Raw genomic sequence first — 17,974 nt, forward strand, 5'->3', positions numbered from 1 at the left:
AAACCTCCCAGTCCATTTATGGCATTAATAGAAGGGGAATAGAGCATAAAGTAAGCTTGTATGCTGAGGATTTGTTATTGGACATTTCAGATCCTAATTCCTGTGTTCAAAACATAGTGGATATATTACACACATTTGGCAGTTTTTCAGGGTATACGCTGAATTTTTCTAAAAGTGAAAGTTTTCCTGTAAATCATCCAGCTCTGCAGATTTTAGACTCGGACCTGCCTTTTCGTCTGAACAAATCAGGTTTCAGATATCTAGGAATCAATATCACCACTTCTATGTCTAGTCTTTATAAACATAACTTTGTACCTTTGATCAATAAACTTAAACTTGACTTCCAGAAATGGAACATCCTACCATCCATTGCAGGCAGAATTAACTGCATCAAAATGAACGTGCTGCCCAGATTTTTATATTCGTTCCAGTGCCTCCCAATTTTTCTACCAAAATCTTTTTTTCAAAAAAGTGGACAAAATGATGTCATTTTTATGGTGTGGTAAGACCCCTAGAGTAAACAAATAATTACTTCAAAGCCCCAGGGTGGTTTTGCACTTCCAAACCTTATGTATTATTACAGGGCTGCAAAAAATTATACACTGGGTGCAGATTCCACAGACAGAATGGGACAGACTAGTTACAGCCAAACTACCCTTTTCAATTGTACAGTTTACATCATGCCCAGTTGTTAACTCTACTCTTAAAATCTGGGGTCAGTTTCGTCAGAATTTTAAATTATTTTATTAAGCTAAGCTCCTATATGTAATATATCCATCAATTTCTTCCAGCAAAATTGGACTTTTCAGAATGGTAGAAGCTGGGTCTCAATAAATTTAGTGACCTATACATAGATGGGAATTTTGCCATCTTCAAAGACATCTCCACGAAATTTAAGCTTCCAAACTCCAACCTATTCCGAAAAAAAAAAGTGCTGTGTTTTTCATTCATATGTATGTAAAAAACGTTTTCACTTCAATAAAAATACAATAAAGAAAATGAAAATATTCATGCAAATGTAATGTATCAGGCTCTGTTTTTCACTGTAAGACAAAACAGTAGAATTCAAATGATGTACTGTTATCTTCCAAATTCCAGAAAATCATTCATTAAAAATGTACATTTTAATTAATATATTTTTAAATTATGTAATCATGACAGCCCTAATAAACTGCCCTTAACATTATGAGCTCTACGGAGAACATAAAAATTTACATCATTGGCTTGTTTTCCCTTGCGAGGACTCATTCCTGCCTCTCCCTTCCTTAATTAAACCAAGTGACTCTGTTAAGAGTTCAGCTGTTAGATCAAAATGAAGCAGTATCTGCTACATGGTGCAGACTACCACCATTCAATCCTAACACACTCAATCTGTCAGCTAATAGATAACATTTTCTTAAGAAAGTGCATACATTAGGTACTTAAGTCCCCCCTTAGGCATAAAAGATAATGGTGTTAGTTTATCTGACAAGCAAGAGACATACAAAAGACTTTAAGCTGCCTATAGGAAGAGCGGCAAGTATTTTTTTTTTCAATTTAGTGGAGACTACAGCATGAAATATTTGTCTGAATCTGACTGATTTGGTCTGGTTCACATATCATTTCACAAATATTTGTCAGGTTCAGGTTGGGTTCAAATTTAACATTCAAGGTTTTTGTAGTCCCACTTTTTACCCCTGCTGTAACTTTCCTCTCCATTTTCATTATCTTAATTCTTGCAACAACCTAGCAACCAAATGGAATATCACAGCAACAACCTAGAATTCCCCAAGCAACATCCTGTGATATCATTGCACCCACCTAGCAACCACCTGAGATACCATAGCAACCATCTAGCCACACTCTTGCAACCTTCAGGGATTCCACAGCAACCACCTACCAACAGCCTAGCAATAATAAACACTGTCGGCAACATTTAGCAACACCTTAACAATCACCTGGGGTACCATGGCAACCACTTAGCAACACCTTAGCAACCACTTAGGATAAAATAGCAACGGCCTAGCAACGCCCTAGCAACCACATAGGATACCACAGCAACCACCTTGCAACAACCTAGCACCCAACTATAATACCACAGCAATGGCCTAGCAACCAACTGGGATATCCAGCAACAAAGCAACACCAATTGCAACCTTTTAGGAATACCATAGCAACTACCCTGCAACACCCTAGTAACCACTTAAAATATCACAGTAACCGCGTGGCAACACTTTAGCAATTATTTGGAAATTGTTTAAGCTGAGGAAACTTTCTTCAGGTGATGCATTTTTCTGGTCTTAAATCTAGTAGTCTGGACTCACACTGGACTCACTCACACTGTGGGATGAGGTCACGTCATATAAGGTTTGTCCATACTAATTAGTTTTGTTGCATCCCATACCTTAAAAGATGACTGTTGCACTTTCCTACTAAGCCACTGCTTTGATGAAAGGGCTACTGTTTTGCACTTTTGCCTCATTAAATGTGCATATATAGGGATTTCCCTCTCAAAGTGCAAAGTCCTGGCAGGAGATTATTGTAATGAACGACCTATTCTGATTTACCAAGGCTGATAATAAATTCTGACTGTGCTCTGTTGAACTCCTGTTAAAAGCTTATATTTGGCACTGACACAGCTCGCCACTGATGTTGCTCAGAGACACCTGTCCAACAAAATGGAAATCTCTTCTGCCAAGTGAACAAAACATTACCTGTTGATTTTTCCACATTTCTGGCCTTGTGTCAAATTTTCACTTATGTTTGAGCTCTCTGATTTTGAACAATTATTACATATTTTTCCTGCATTTGGTTGAGTATGACTGACTTTCTCAAAATAATTACTCATCTAGAAATTACTGCACTTTCTCTATTAATAATGGCTATACATATTTTGATGCATGGCTTAAAATCTTGAGAAAATAAGTATTATTTTGAGATGAAAAAGTTGAACCATTCATCATGAGTCACAATATGGACATACTACTGCCAGAAACAGAGAGAAGGGAAAAAACAATTATGAACAAACAATTTTATTCTTCTACCTGGTGGAAATAGGCTTCCATAAAAATGTGAGCAAAACAGGTTTATATAGCCTTGGACATGTGTTCAGCTGCAGTTAGAAGATAAATTGGCCAAATCCACCAGTGCAGATTTTTTTGTAGTAATTAGCACCACTTTAGTAATCTGCCCCTAAAAATCTTTTCAGACATTTCAAGATGGTGATTCATGACGAAATTAGTTAAACTGGACTTTAAACTTACATCTGAGATTTACAGCTGTGATTTAGGCAATGTTTTTAATATTTTGGTTGGGACCAAAATTCCAGGTCTCATTAAAACTGTAGAGCACCAACCTAACAACAGCTGTATGTTGGCAATGAACTCTGAGGAAGCACAACAGATGCTAGTGAATTTATTTTGTGAGTACAAACTCACCTGAGTCTGCCGTCCATCTTGGCCACAGATCCTGGAGCCAGGCTATGAATGTAGATTCCAGGAGCGCTGTTTTCCAGAGTTAAGCAGCAGGCACCAATTCCCAGCCCCACACCAGGTTCTACAACACACGCGCACACACACAATAGTGTATCATTACTAACAGTGAAGCCTGTTCCAGTAAACTTCCTCAATAGTTCTTTAATGTTCTTAAGTGAATACAGCATAATCAGACATGCTAAAAACATTAGCAGTGACGAGCATACAGCAATCCTGATGTAAATTACATTTATACTTACTAGCTGGTAAAGCGGTTCAATCAATTCACACATGTAATGCAATCAGCAGCTGAAGGTGACTCTGCTGCTCATTAAATGAACAAAAATAGCTGTCCGAACTAAATGGGACCCGAATGTTCACATTCTGTTCTCAAAAAATTGGACTCAAACCTTGATGATGTGGTTTGGGTCAGGTTAGGTTCAGACAGGATTCTAAAAGCAATGATGAGTGCCAAGTTAGGTTGGGTTCAGACAGAATCACCTAAATTCTGGACTGCCTAACTTCCATCAAAATGGGACAAGTTTGGGTGAAGAACATGCACACAGACAGGTTATTCATAGGGCATATTTTATACATGCCTATTCTGTGCCAATAAGACTACAATTAACCCAAATGCAAAGAAATCATGGATGTCGATTCCCTGGGGCTTTAATTCATAAAACATACATTTAAAATGCTATATTAAAAATGTCAAAACTTAACAGGTTTGCAAGTAATTATTATAGAATTATTCCTTGAAACCAGAGGTCAACACTTTCTCTACTGAATCAGTCTTGGTTTAATTAAGCCTCAAAATTTACTGGAGTGAAATAATTCAATAAGCATCATATTGCTTTACAGACTAAAGAATGAGAAATAGCTCTTGGAGCGTTCTGAGGGCAGAGTTATTTCAGCAAGAATACTGGCTCATACTTTGGCAGGACAGACTGTCTGAGTGTTGTTAACCTCTGACTTTTAGCCTCCGTTCATTTCAGCACCCAGGTGTGGGACTATTTTACTAAGAGAAGACTGAAAATAAATCACTGTAACTGAAAACTATCATGTTTCAGTCTGTTTTATTTCTCAACAAGTCTTCAAAATTGAATAAGAAAATGAACATATGAAGCCTTATGTTTAAAAGTCTGGCTATTTTGGCCAGAAAACTTTCTAATTATAATGCAATGAAGCAAAATGGCTTTGAACCCTTGTCATATGCTATACACTCACTGAGAACTTTAATAGGTACACTTTGTATGTACTGCAGTGACACTAATGTGGTGGCGGTGTTAGTGTGTGCAGCGCTGCTAGAGCTTTTAAACACCTCAGTGTCACTGCCTGACTAAGAATAGCAGCAAACACAAACATGCTAATACCATGTCAGTGTCACAGCAGTAAAACATTAAATATCTTATTTGCATTTCACCTACCTACCAAATTTTTTGGAACTGGGTTTGCGGATAATTCACTAATAATATATGCTCAGAAAACATTATGGGTTGCCCTTAAAAAAATCTGATCTCAGTCTGATCAGATTTGCCCTGACAAATTAACCCTTTGTACAACAGCTACCTTTATTTAGTGTGACCTCCATTATGATACGATCTTTTGGGCCAGGTCCCTTCCGGGAGTCTCCATCATCAAACCCAGGTGGTACAGGGGTCCCACCACTGGTGTTAGAATTGGGTGAACTGGATCGGCTGAGCAGTGTGGGTGTCGGGCAAGGAGTTAGGCTGGGACTCCGCAGACGGGTGCGTACAGTTAAAGTAACCACACCTTTCTTCAGTTGCTGTATAAGAGCAAAACACAAATAATACTGATTAAGAAGAAAAAGGTCACTGACCGTTTTATCAACTGTCTTGTTAAAAAAAACACAAATAAATCTTACGTGTCAGTTGAAGTATTTTTTTTTGTTAAGACAGGTTGATTCTACAATAACTTTGTATATAACATTTTTATTTACATTTCTCCTCTAATGTTAAAGCAAAGATGAAAATAATGAGCTTCTGTGGGGTCAGCTGCATCATTACTAAAACCTGATATTACCAAATAAAATACAGAAAGTGCCTGGTCATCAGAGTTTTTTTTAAATCTACAATTTTTAAAATCATCTCCAATGTGGAAAATGTCTCCAAAAGCTCAGTTTTCAGGGTTTTAAAGTGTTATTTTGTATGACTGGAGGTAAAATACTGAGGGTAAAAAAAACTGATGTTTTTAAAATGTATCCCTTTAAATGGAAAAGAATAATTTAGCTACACAGTTCAAGTGAACAGCTTCAAAATGCAGCTTATCTCTCCAGCCAACAGTGTTTATTGTTCTATTCCCTAAATTATTACAGAGCAAACAAGTAAACAATAGCCATATTCGGATGGGATTAGTTCTCCATGGGGAGGTGGGAGAGTGCCAGTTTACCTCAGGATGTCTAATGTTTGTGAGTGATTCGCAAGGGATAAGAAATATCGGTATAAATGACAGAAATGGGAGGGACTATTCAATTTGCACATCAACTTTATTTTCTTTTAATAAAGTCATATAATATTTGATGGGTAATGTAAGTCAACTAAGTAATAGCATGATCCAATGCCAAATATTGTACATGAAAAATGAAACTGGTTCTTGGTAATATTTATCTGCAAAAGATGGTCACCACACAGACCACATAGCTGACTACTAATAGGTCACACACCTTAGCATTAGCCTACTTCATAAAAGGTGGTCATAAAGACCACTGCAGAAAAGATACATCATGCAATAAAGAGCAAAGTGCAGTGGAAAAATAATTTTCTAAGACATAGTAAAACTGACATGCAGGCAGTGAAAACTAACCACAATATTAACTTCCTAATCAAATCTGAGAAACAACGGTCGTGTTTTACGTGACTTTGTTTCTGTTTTGGTTTTTTTTTTTTTCTGGTGAAAAGCACTGTTGTTTTTCAGATTTCATTCTCATTTCTAATCTCTGATTGAGAGATACAGACCACAAGCATGCTGTCACCACTGAAGCAGATGAAAAACACCCACTTTCACATCTACTGAATACATCAGGAATGTTCACAGAATTCCAGATTTTTTTTAAGATCCATTCCAAACAGCAACTTCTGTCCCTTAGCTGACCTGACCACAGCTTGAGCAGCAGGATTAACTTTAAGGATCTGGATGTGACCAAAACTCCCATGTCGGGCCTTCTGCATGACCGCAGCTGTCAGAAAGGATGATTAAGAGGTTTACCTTAAAAGTCTGAATGGCCTGCTGATGCGTGAGGCCTTGAAGAGATTCTCCATTCACTTCTAGAATCTCATCCCCTGAAAAAGAAAGAATGAAGGAGACAAACAACAGAAGAGATTAAACAATATAACCAAGGTGAGAGGGAAGATCTGAACAGAGAAAAGCAACATGAAAGCAACATCCAAAAAACAACTAAATAAGCACATTTTCAGGACATTTTAGCAATAATGTGAAGGGGTGTCTCACAAGGTTTTTATACACACACTGCACAGTTTAAAATGTGGACTGAAGGAGGATTTATTGAACCATTCCAGATGCCAGCTTTCTCTTCTTTGAATCCATTACATTTTTGATTTTGTACAGAATTGGTGACAGCAAAGATTTGGAGAGAAGACATTCAGGCTGATGAATGTTTACATGGTTCAAGGCAAAATCTAAATCATAAGTAGTTCGTAAGTTACTTGCTAGCTAGTGAGATTGATTGAGCTAACTTTCTAGCTTGTGTGGTCGACCGATGCATACTTAAAATGATAAAAGCACGAGTCTGTGCTTTAGTCTCACTGTAAATCTCTTTACAACAGCAAACAGTGTATCAGATTGTTTACTGCTCCAAATATGTTCAATAGAGTTCCTACACTTGCATAATGAGATAGAAAAGCTTTATTTCCTTTGGTTAACCATAATACATTTTTTTTGGAACTAATTGCCACCAACAACACTCTTACAAATAAAGGTGCCAAAGTGCTGCCATTCAAGCCAAGAAGCAGAGCGTACAGAACTTTCACATTATGTGGTGCTTTGCACTTGTTCATTTAATTTGCAAAATTTTTATTATATTCATATTATATTGTATTTATCCCAGAGTGTATGTGTCTACTAATACAGTGGTTCACAGTCCTCTGAGTACTTACCCTCTTTGAGTCTTCCATCTGCTGCTGCTGCTCCATTGGGGAAAATTGTCTTGACAAATATCCCCATCCTCCCTCGAGCAGAATCTTGGCCTCCAACAATGCTGAAACCCAGACCCTGCCATAAAAGAAAAGACAAAAAGACATACAGTTTATACAATTGCTGTGTGTGAGAACGAGTGTTTATACTGTAACAGTAGATATAATTGGTAGGTATGAAATTTTTGTTCTGTGACATGTTCCTGGCACACACTGATGACACACTTGAAATTTGAATTTAATTAAGAAAAGGTGCCTGCACAGTTTCACGCAGGAGCAGGCAGTTAACCATTCTGTGGAAGCGTGACTGAAATAACGGTTCCATACAGATTTGTAGTTTGATATGAAATGCTCAGTTTTAGTGAAATGTAGACTGCATTCACATTACAGGCTTCACTGCTCAATTCAGATTTCTTGCTCAAATCTGATTCTTCCGACTTCGGTCATCATCAAATCTTTAATGTAAACAGATCGGTCTCCTGAAATGACCCACGTGCGCACACCTTGACAGCAAACAAAACTAACCAGAACAATAAGCACTCATCATAAAGACAATCAGCTTTGAACAGCTCTCAGCTCAGAGAAAGACAAAGGTGAGAAAGAGTCAGATGCATTGTTTTTCCAGTGTTTATTGGCATGTAATTCAGGTTAGGTGCCATTGCCACGTTATTGCTGAAAGATATCACATGTGCAAGAATAAAGAATAAAAAAAACACATGAATTCTGATCTGACTGTTCTCATTAAGGTCGCTTTGCCATAAATCAGATGTACCTGATCTAGGACCGCATTTGAAAGTGGTTCAGATCTGATTTGAAAAGATCACTTTTGCGTGTCCACGTAGATCTAAGGCAAAACAAAACTGAGCCTCTTCTAGTTAGACTATGTCCACAACGGTGGAGTTAGAGACCAGAAATCCAAAAATATTGTCACCAAAGAATCATTTTGTATCCAAACCATATTTTAGCATCCTCAGTACTACATAAAAAACACAAAAGACCAGTAGGTTCACTGGTCACTCTGCATAGTAAATATAATGACTACACTTGAGCTGCAGACATCGAGAACTCAGGTTCCTATCCACAGCATTAAGTTTCTATGGAATGACTGTTTTATATCTCAAAAAAATTATGCCCCGCCTCCTCATTATTTTTCTACATTTTTATTACTGGGGTGATAAAGATATAAAAATAATGACTGAATAAAAAACTTCTGCCTCCAATATCTAAATATATATCAAGCATTAAGTTTAATCTGATAAATCATGACGCTTGTATGATTTATGACTCAATACTATACAACAAAGGCCTGTCTTATATGATGAGGAAGCACAGAAGGTGCTTGTGTGGCTGCATCTATTGTCCAAAGAGGCCACTCACCTTGCCCTGTCCTTTCATCAGGACAATGTTGGAGATAATGGACGGTTGTGCCAGTCGCCATGGAGACTCCACTTGAACAGTACTTAGGGAACGCGCTGATTTCTTCACGATTTGATATTCCTGGAGAGGGTTATAAAAGGGACCGTGTACTTTAAATAAAGCTTGACACTACACAACACATGCCTCATTCTTCAGTGCAGGGAGCAAACAAACAACAATTATTAATCTGTTAATTCATTTTTGACAATAAGCCAGTTTGAAGCCTTATATAATACTGTAAGACAAAAGACCTATTAAGCAAAGCTTACTCTCATTTTTCAGGCACAACTTATATACAGAAGACAGACTGTAAACACTGCTCAGGCCATTATTTTACTTAATATCAAATTTAATGTCAAATCCTTTATCAAAATAAAATGGTTAAAAACAGTCATAGCACTAGTAATAAAGGTCAATTGAAGGTCACTTTCCACCTTCTCATCTCTCAATTACTTTCTGACAACCATCGCAATTAGTGGATCCATGGGGATCTCGTAATCTGCGTTAAAGAAAGAGACTGGTCGATAAGATTGGCCTTTGATGTGCCTCTGCCAGATAATTAGACATCAAAGAGCACTTAGACCTCGCTAAAGCTGTCTTGGGTGGCTCTCTGTGTTTCTGCATCAATAACCAGGCCACAAATACTCAGAGGACCATTTTAAAACATTGGTAGTGTGACAGCTCCTTAGATCTAAAAGCCAAATGGTAGAACAGTGTGGTAATATTGCTGCGTATGCTAGAAGAAATTAAACTCCAGGTAAATTTACAAATTTTCTCTCCTCATACTTCTGCAAATTTTTTTTATACCATTTCATGGGACAACACTATAAAAATTAAACTAGGCTATAACAAAATAGTCAGTGTACAGCTAGTATAACAGTATATATTTACTGTCCTCTAAAAATAACACACAGCCATTAATGTCTAAATAGCTGGCAACTCAAGTGAGTACACCTCACAGTGAACATGTGCACATTGTGTCCAGTTGTGTCCTTCGCTGGTGTCATGTGACTTGTTAGAGTTACAAGGTTCCGGGTGTGAATGTGGAGCAGGGCTTTTAAATTTGGCATTTTGGGTACAATTTGCTCATAACGGCCACTGGATATTCAACATGGCACCTCATGGCAAAGAACTCTCTGAAGATGTGAGAAATAGAATTGTTGCTCTCCAAAAAATGGCCTAGGCTATAAGAAGATTGCTAACACCCTGAAACTGAGCTATAGCACAGTAAGGTCACATAGTGCTTTTCCAGGATCCACTCCGAACAGGCCTCCCCAGAGTTGACCAAAGAAGTGGAATCCACGTGTTCAGCGTCATATTCAGAGGTTGGCAAAATAAATAAATAAATAAACAAAATTCTGCCCCCCAAAAATAGATGCATGAGAGCTGCCAAAATTGCTGCAGAGGTAGAAGAAGTGGGAGGTCAGCCTGTCAGTGTTCAGACCATATGCTGCACAATGCATCAACTTGGTCTGCATGGCCGTCATCCCAGAAGGAAGGCTCTTCTAAACCTGAACAGTCCAAGAATACAGATTTCTGGAACAATGTCCTGTGGTCAAGACAAACTTGTTTGGCTCAGATGGTGTCCAGCATGTGTGGTGGCGCCCTGGTGAGGAGTACCAAGACAACTGTCTCTTGCCTACAGTCAATCGTGGTGGTGGTAGCATCATGGTCTGGAGTTGCATGACTGCCGCTGGCACTGGGAAGTTGCGGTTCATTGAGGGAAACATGAATTCCAACATTTACTGTGACATTCTGAAGCAGAGCATGATCCCCTTCCTTCAGAAACTGCGCCGCATGGCAGTTTTCCAACTGTGCAACATGTTCTTCATTGGTCCGTTCCACCATGGACCCTCACAGAGCAGGTACTATACGGGTGGTGGATCATTTTCAGCACTGCAATGACATTGATGTTTGTGTTGCGCTGGTCTGAGTGGATCAGACACAGCAGTGCTGCTGAAGTTTATAAAACACCTCAGTGTCACTGCTGAACTGAGAATAGTCCACCAACTAAAAATATCCAGGTCAGCAGTGGCCTGTGACAACCACTGAAGTACTAGAGGATGATGAGCTCACACTGTACAGCAAGAGATGAGCTATCACCTCTGGCTTTACATGGACAAGGTGGACCAACAGCACAGGTGCAACAGAGTGGACAGTGAGTGGACACAATGTTTAAAAATTCCAGCAGCACTGCTCTGTGTGATCTACACATACCAGCACAACACACACTAACACACCACCACCACATCAGTGTGTAACTGCATTGCTGAGAATGATCCATCACCCAAAAAGTACCTGCTCTGTGAAGGCCCATGGGGTTTCTTGACCACTGAAGAACAGGGTAAAATGGGGCTAACAAAGTGTGCGAGAAATAGATGCACTACAGTGTGTAATTGTAGAACTAAGTGCACAATGAGTCTGTGTGTGTGTGTGTGAGGCAAATACCTAAGTATTAAAATTATTTGGGCCAAGTCATTTTCAAAGGGATTTCCTGTATGATGGACTGACCTGTCGGATTCCCACTGTGTCCAGCTGCTGTGGGAGGGAGTGTTTACGTCCACCACGTGATGGCTTCTCTGCTACGTCAGTTCCTGAATCACCGTTTTCAACTATCAGCTCATCATCTTCCCCAACAGACTCCAGACGCGAGCCACCACCTAATTGTATCAAAGTCAACATGAGCAAATTGTAAAAACAACTGCTGTGTAAGCTACACAAAATACTGCAAATACTGAGATTTACTTCAAAACATGTCTTGAAACATCTGGGGCTGAGACAAGCAGCATTAATTTTAGCATTGTTTAACCTGCCTGGCCAAACATATTTATTACTTGTTGCATGACTAGGAGATGAAGAACCTTCAATTTACAACAGCAACTACTGGTAAAAATCCATTTAAACTTCATCCTTTACAAATTTTCCATGCCCTGCTTGTGCTCTGACTTGATATAAAACAACACCACTTGTGTGCCTGACCTTGGGATCTGCTGCGGAACTTCATAGGCGTGGGGCTGCGGCAACATCCTTTGGGTCCTTCCATTCGGCCACGCTCATCCAGCTTATCCAGCTCTGTGAACTGATAGAGGATAGAGGGAATTAGTGACACTGCAGCGAACTGTCCCTTCCAGCCCAGAAAGGCAGAGCAAAGTCTTCACATCAGTGCTAAATGGGAAAAATTGGCAGAGGCCAAAGGGAAAAACTCCACTTGAAGAGCTTTCTGAGACGTTCACTTTGGCGGATCTCTAAACATTTGCAGAGTGTCTCAAGAAAGTCTTCACAGACAGAAGGAAAATAGCATGTTTGGGCTGAAGACAGCAAAGTTCCTCATCGCCCAAATTGAACGCACACACACACACACACACACACACACACACACACACACTTTTTGATTTCTTTAAAGAGAATTTGAAAGATTTACTATCATTTGATTTTTTAGTACAAAAAACATTTTTTTAGCCACACCCCTGCGTTTTAGAGCAGGAAGTGCATCCCTGACTATGTCGCCAAGACTGCATCCCTGTCTCTCTTGGCGATATAGTAGGCAGTTAGCAGGTAGGTCCTATTGTTTTGAAGTAAATGTGTCCCCAAAGTCTGAAAATAAGTGCGTAACATTAAAAACTGTGACTACCGAAACACTTATTGACTGTGAGTAAAATTTTTTGTGTTTTATTAAAAATAATAAAACGTATAAATAAGGATGCATATGGATAATTATAGCTAATTATAGCTGGCAATACAAGTGTCCACACATGCTTTCCTCTAACAGAGTTAAATAAAATTTTCTTCATGTTGACACAGCTTGAACCCATCAAGCAGCCCTGGAACAGGCTGTGAATATCACGCGAGCAAGAGAACACAGGACCACACATGAGACTCAACTCTACTAGATCTGTTTGTCTAGTATGGCAAATGAATTCTAGAGGAATTCAAAGAATCCCTTACTTTAACTGGTAAGAATTTCACATGCCAATTCACATGCTAACATAAGGTCTCTTCAAAAAATAATTCTAAAATCCTGGGCGTTTAGGAGACGGACTGGTGGCTCCAAGCAAAGTGTACCAAAAGGATCACGCAGAGGTCAGTGCTCGCAGTCATGGTATGCGTTTATCTGTCTGTGTGCATGTACCTGAGCAAAGCCAGAGGGATGGGCTGTTAAGAATGGCTTGCTTGGATCGTCAGAGCAGGCCAGCATCAGCATTTCAAATCTCTAAAGCCTGAATGTTTCAGATTGTTCTGTTTTAAATAGAAGGTACCAATGCAGACCTCTTCTTGATATCTGATTAACCCAGAGAACACCCTCCATCCTCTGCATTCATCCTTGTCCAATGCTGATTCCTTAACTATTACTCTAATAAGTAGCTTCAGCAATGCACAGGCAGTTAGGCACTGGTACAAACAGCAAATTTACATTAAGATCAGGAATTAACAATTCAAGTCATATTAAACTACATACTAAACAACATACTAAACTACCCAACTAGGTTATTTTTAAGCTGTTATTAATAAATGAATAAAGAAATTCTAGATATCCACACTTAGAAGCTGGTTTCTGCTTAGTGATCCCAAAGTAATCCCAATTGCATTCACTGATGTTGAGGTCTCAGCTCTGGGCTGGACAGTCCATTCTTCTGAAAACAGCTTCTTTTTTGATTTGCAAATTATCAGATCTGCCGGGGTCATTAGTCACACTCTGTAAATGTTCACATTCCCTGTTTATGTACAAACGGATAGAACAAAACTAATTCCATTTACCTGCTTTTTTTTCCGGGTATACAACCGCCCACATGTCCGGCTGGACACTGAAGGATGACTGACTGCCGAGCCCCCCTGCTACCCACTTCAGACCAGCTGCCCATGCCTCAGCTACCACCAACCTCCTTGGATGAGCTGCCCACCCTACCCTGATGTTCTCATAGACTCCTAGATATTCCTAATATCAATATTACTGCTATTAATATTAGTAGTATAATCACTTGTAGGTAGTTTGACCAGAGGAGGATGGGTCCCCCCTGGTGAGCCTGGTTCCTCCCAAGGTTTCTTCCTCAGTTCTGAGGGAGTTTTTCCTTGCCACTGTTGCCCCCGGCTTGCCCACTGGGGGGTTTCTGTACATTCTGTACATTCTTACAGTCCTGTTGAAACTTTGTCTTTTCTGAAATTCTGTAAAGCTGCTTTGTGACAACATCCGTTGTAAAAAGCGCTATACAAATAAATTTGATTTGATTTGATTTGATCTTCTCACAGTGGAAGGATGAATATAAACACCTGCGTTTTTTTTTTTTTTTTAAGATCTAAAGAGTGAAACCTGATTTTCTCCTGTTTAAATGATAAAATCTTGAAGTGTTGTTTAGCTGAGGATGACTGTTTGGTGATCTACCAGGTCCTGCATACAGGAACCCTATTTTTCTATATTCATCAAAAACAGTTTGAACTTGTGATCTGAAAACCCCCCATTTCCTTGACTTATCCCTTTCTTATCCAAGTGGAGTGTCATATCTTTTCACATCAGAAGTATCTCCTGAAAAACAAATGTGCTGCTGTTCTGACTGGAAATGAAATAAATAAAAGTGCTCTCTGACTTCTGTACAGTACCGTAGCTCAGCGCATGTTGTCGTTACAATAATTGTGGAACGGATATCGACTTCTTGTGTCCCAATATTCACGCACTGCCTAAACCTTACGTTTACACACATACACACAATTTATTTCACTGTTTATATTTTTAATTATTCAACACATATGCATTATTAGATTACCTGATTATGTAAATGAACAGACCAGTTCAGATACCTGTATATTCAAATTACAGCGACCCTCCTTCAGTCACCTAAGACAGCCAAACTAAAATCTATTTCTATGAAAGCCCTGACAGGGAAATGTGTAACAAAATCACAACAGACCTTTTCAACACCGTCCCCTGCATCTGTGGAATACACATAAACATCAAAGCATGATGTGCAAATTTCTGTCCCCAGTTATCTTGAACATAATATCGAGCTATGCTTCATAACAACAAGCTCCACTCTCGGGCAGCAGCCCGTGTCCTGAAACAAGTTTACACAGCGACGCATGGGAAAAGACTGCCGTCTCTCATTTCAGAGAGTAGGCCCTTGTCTCTGATTTTATTAGAGCGATCAGGGAGCTCTCGGTTGCCGGAGATGTGAGTCTGTCTCCTGCATGAGTGCACTACAGTGTGAGCTATGCTACAAGTGTTGTTTCAGACAGGCCCGTGGGCTTTGATGAAACCTCACACACCTCCATGCCTCACAAGACTCAATGTGACAGTCACAGCTCTGCACTTCCTCTAGATGCCTCTTTTGTTTTGTTTGTTCTGTTCTTCCCTCCCTCTGTCATTCTCTCTGTCTTAAATGGTGGTGCACCTGACAGTTACAATGGAACCTGACAGGGAACTGTTTTCTGGAGAACACAACCAACTAATAAATGCTCGTACAATAACCAGCACTCAAAAACATCATTGTTAAAATACAAGATTAAAATACAAGAACACTATGAGGGTTTGGCAATACGACCAAAAATCTTTTCATATTTTACACATTTTTAGGGCCTGAATTAGTTTTTTGGCAGAGGCAGCACTAATTTTAAGGAAAGCCAGATTCCTGAAAATTTAGTCCAATTTAATTCTGTATTTATATTATATACTTTCCTTTTATCCTCAAACAGCTTTTGTTAAACAGTGGTTTACCAACTGATATGATCATCAGTGCTTAACCTCAAACAGTAGAATCTCACAATCCTAAAGCTGCACTGTGTACATTTTGGGGATTTGGATCTCTCTGGTAGAAATGTGCAATTGCATGCAATGTGCAGAAGGACATTTTGTTATGGCAGTTGTGCTTTGGATCCCTTGTCTGAGTGGATGAATCTGATGATCACGAGCATGCTGAAAGATTATTGAAGGAGAATTCAACACAAATAACATTAGTACCTAGTTTTGTGCACATAAATCTTTGTTTATTTCTAAACTCTCTCACTACATATATAATGACTGGGAGAACTGGAAAGAAATCAGGAACCAAGTACTTTCTGGAAAGGAAAAGAAAAAAAAAAAAAGAAATTCTAGATACATGTCCTGCTTGTGTAGTAGGGGTGTCATGATACGCATGTTAATACCATTACTAGCAGTATTTATTTATTTATTTATTGATTGATTGGGAGGTCGTGAGATGACATGCACTGAGGAATACAGTTCGATTTCATGCTATAGAATGTGTGATAACAGGAATGTTTTCTATAGCTCTATGGCAGGGCAGGGCTTCTCAGTGTACTGACGGACAAAGAGCTCTAGATCGAACAGTGCCGACCTGTTTACCTGTGCTAATACCTCAAATATGCTAACTCATTTGCAAAGAACACCCAAATGTTTAGCTACTGGAGTGAGGAGAAAATGTGAAGCCAAAGTTATGCAATTTCTTTTTTGCATTTTCCGTTCCACCTTCAATGGAGAAGCATTTATATATGTTATTGCTGGGAAAAAAGCTGGACAATAGGAAACCAGTATAGAGAATTATATAAATAGATATATGTGAGCATTGTTTTTCATATTCTGCATGAAAAATACCATGATGCACAAACCACAATACATATCATATTTATGAATTTGCACGTCATCCTTACTGCCTAGTAAATAAAGGGAGCTAAATGGCAACCAATGTACTGAATTAGCAGTTGTTCAAACTTCGAGCCTTTGCTGCCAGTAACAGACTGAGGAACAGAACAGCATAATTACTTTTTACAAAAAAAACTGAAACTTGTCTTATCGATATTGAAAATAATGTTTCATTTCAATAATTTTCATCGCTTTACTGCCTAGGCCCATCTGCTATTCATCAAATCAACAATAAATGGGTCATTACCAGAGTGAGAGGAGCACAACAGGCTCTGATACTGATACTCTACTCCACACTATTATATCAGTCCGAAAGGCCGCCAGATGCAGAGTCTGGTGTAACAGGTTTAAGCCAAGTGTAATTGCTCCAATTCATGGCTGAAGTCAGCAGGAGCCGGGGAATGCTAATATAATTTGATGGCGGGTGGGAGAGGAGGATGTTTTCATTTTTTTCTCCCTGCGAGCAAGAACGCGCAGCTAGAAGCTGTTGTAAGGGTTTGGTAGTTGTTGGTGGTGGTTACAGAGTGAGGCGGGTGGATGGTGACCCACTTTACTCAACTCCAAAGAGACTCTCAAACAGAGCACTGTTGACAACCCTTTCCTAAATTCTAGAAACCAGCTCCACCTTAACCCTCAACATGCTGACTATGGCAACTTTGTCCACTGTCCAGTATTTAGCTGTGTCACTGTTGATCATCAAACTAGAACGACACTTGGCTGTGGCTTGATTAAACATTAACAATGCCTGACAGCACTCAGTTGATGTGCCTCTGCTTGCTCACAGCAAATGAATTATTTCTTATCTGTGATGCATTTGGGCAAATGCTTTGGCTTGGACTGCTTAGAAAACGGAGCAAAGAAATAAAAAAAAACAAAACCAAAAAAACAGAGATAAACCGCAAGAACATGAACAAGCCCCTAGGACACAGATGAAAAAGAAGGAAACCGATAAACAGAAAAATTCACTGCCCTATTTAAAACGACTGCCTGTGTTTTAGCAACAACCTGCTGAGGGAAATTAAATGATACAGATTAATAATAAGAGTCCTAATTCTTAGCATATAAAAGCCTTATTAAAACACCTAACTTGTGTTAGTGATATATTGATGAGTTATAAGGTATGAGTCATACTTCAATACATCATACGTCATATATCAAGTGTGCTCTCATTCACAATATGGCATGAGAACTTCATAGCAATTGTGAAGCACTTGGTTTCAATAGCACTCAAGTATGTTTGGAGGCCTGTGCAATAGAAATAGAGAAGTTATATACAATTCTATTTGATATTTTTCTATCAAAAAATTAAT

The 17,974-nt window shown here is 39.0% G+C and overlaps 1 protein-coding gene across 4 annotated transcripts in view; it reads right to left on the reverse strand.

The window, feature by feature from the left end:
* pdzd2 (PDZ domain containing 2) overlaps positions 1-17,974 on the reverse strand; it is a 114,905-nt gene that overhangs the window by 25,374 nt on the left and 71,557 nt on the right. For all 4 annotated transcript variants that reach the window (XM_037531736.1, XM_017716064.2, XM_017716065.2 and 1 more), the window contains 7 exons: positions 12,017-12,116; positions 11,549-11,697; positions 8,999-9,118; positions 7,586-7,700; positions 6,678-6,751; positions 5,022-5,238; positions 3,417-3,534 (listed from right to left, as the gene is read on the reverse strand). In XM_037531736.1, the coding sequence (XP_037387633.1) occupies positions 3,417-3,534; positions 5,022-5,238; positions 6,678-6,751; positions 7,586-7,700; positions 8,999-9,118; positions 11,549-11,697; positions 12,017-12,116 (893 nt within the window). The remainder of the gene's footprint in view (positions 1-3,416; positions 3,535-5,021; positions 5,239-6,677; positions 6,752-7,585; positions 7,701-8,998; positions 9,119-11,548; positions 11,698-12,016; positions 12,117-17,974) is intronic.

This window comes from Pygocentrus nattereri, chromosome 20, assembly GCF_015220715.1.
Source record: "Pygocentrus nattereri isolate fPygNat1 chromosome 20, fPygNat1.pri, whole genome shotgun sequence".
Classification (NCBI taxonomy): domain Eukaryota; kingdom Metazoa; phylum Chordata; class Actinopteri; order Characiformes; family Serrasalmidae; genus Pygocentrus; species Pygocentrus nattereri.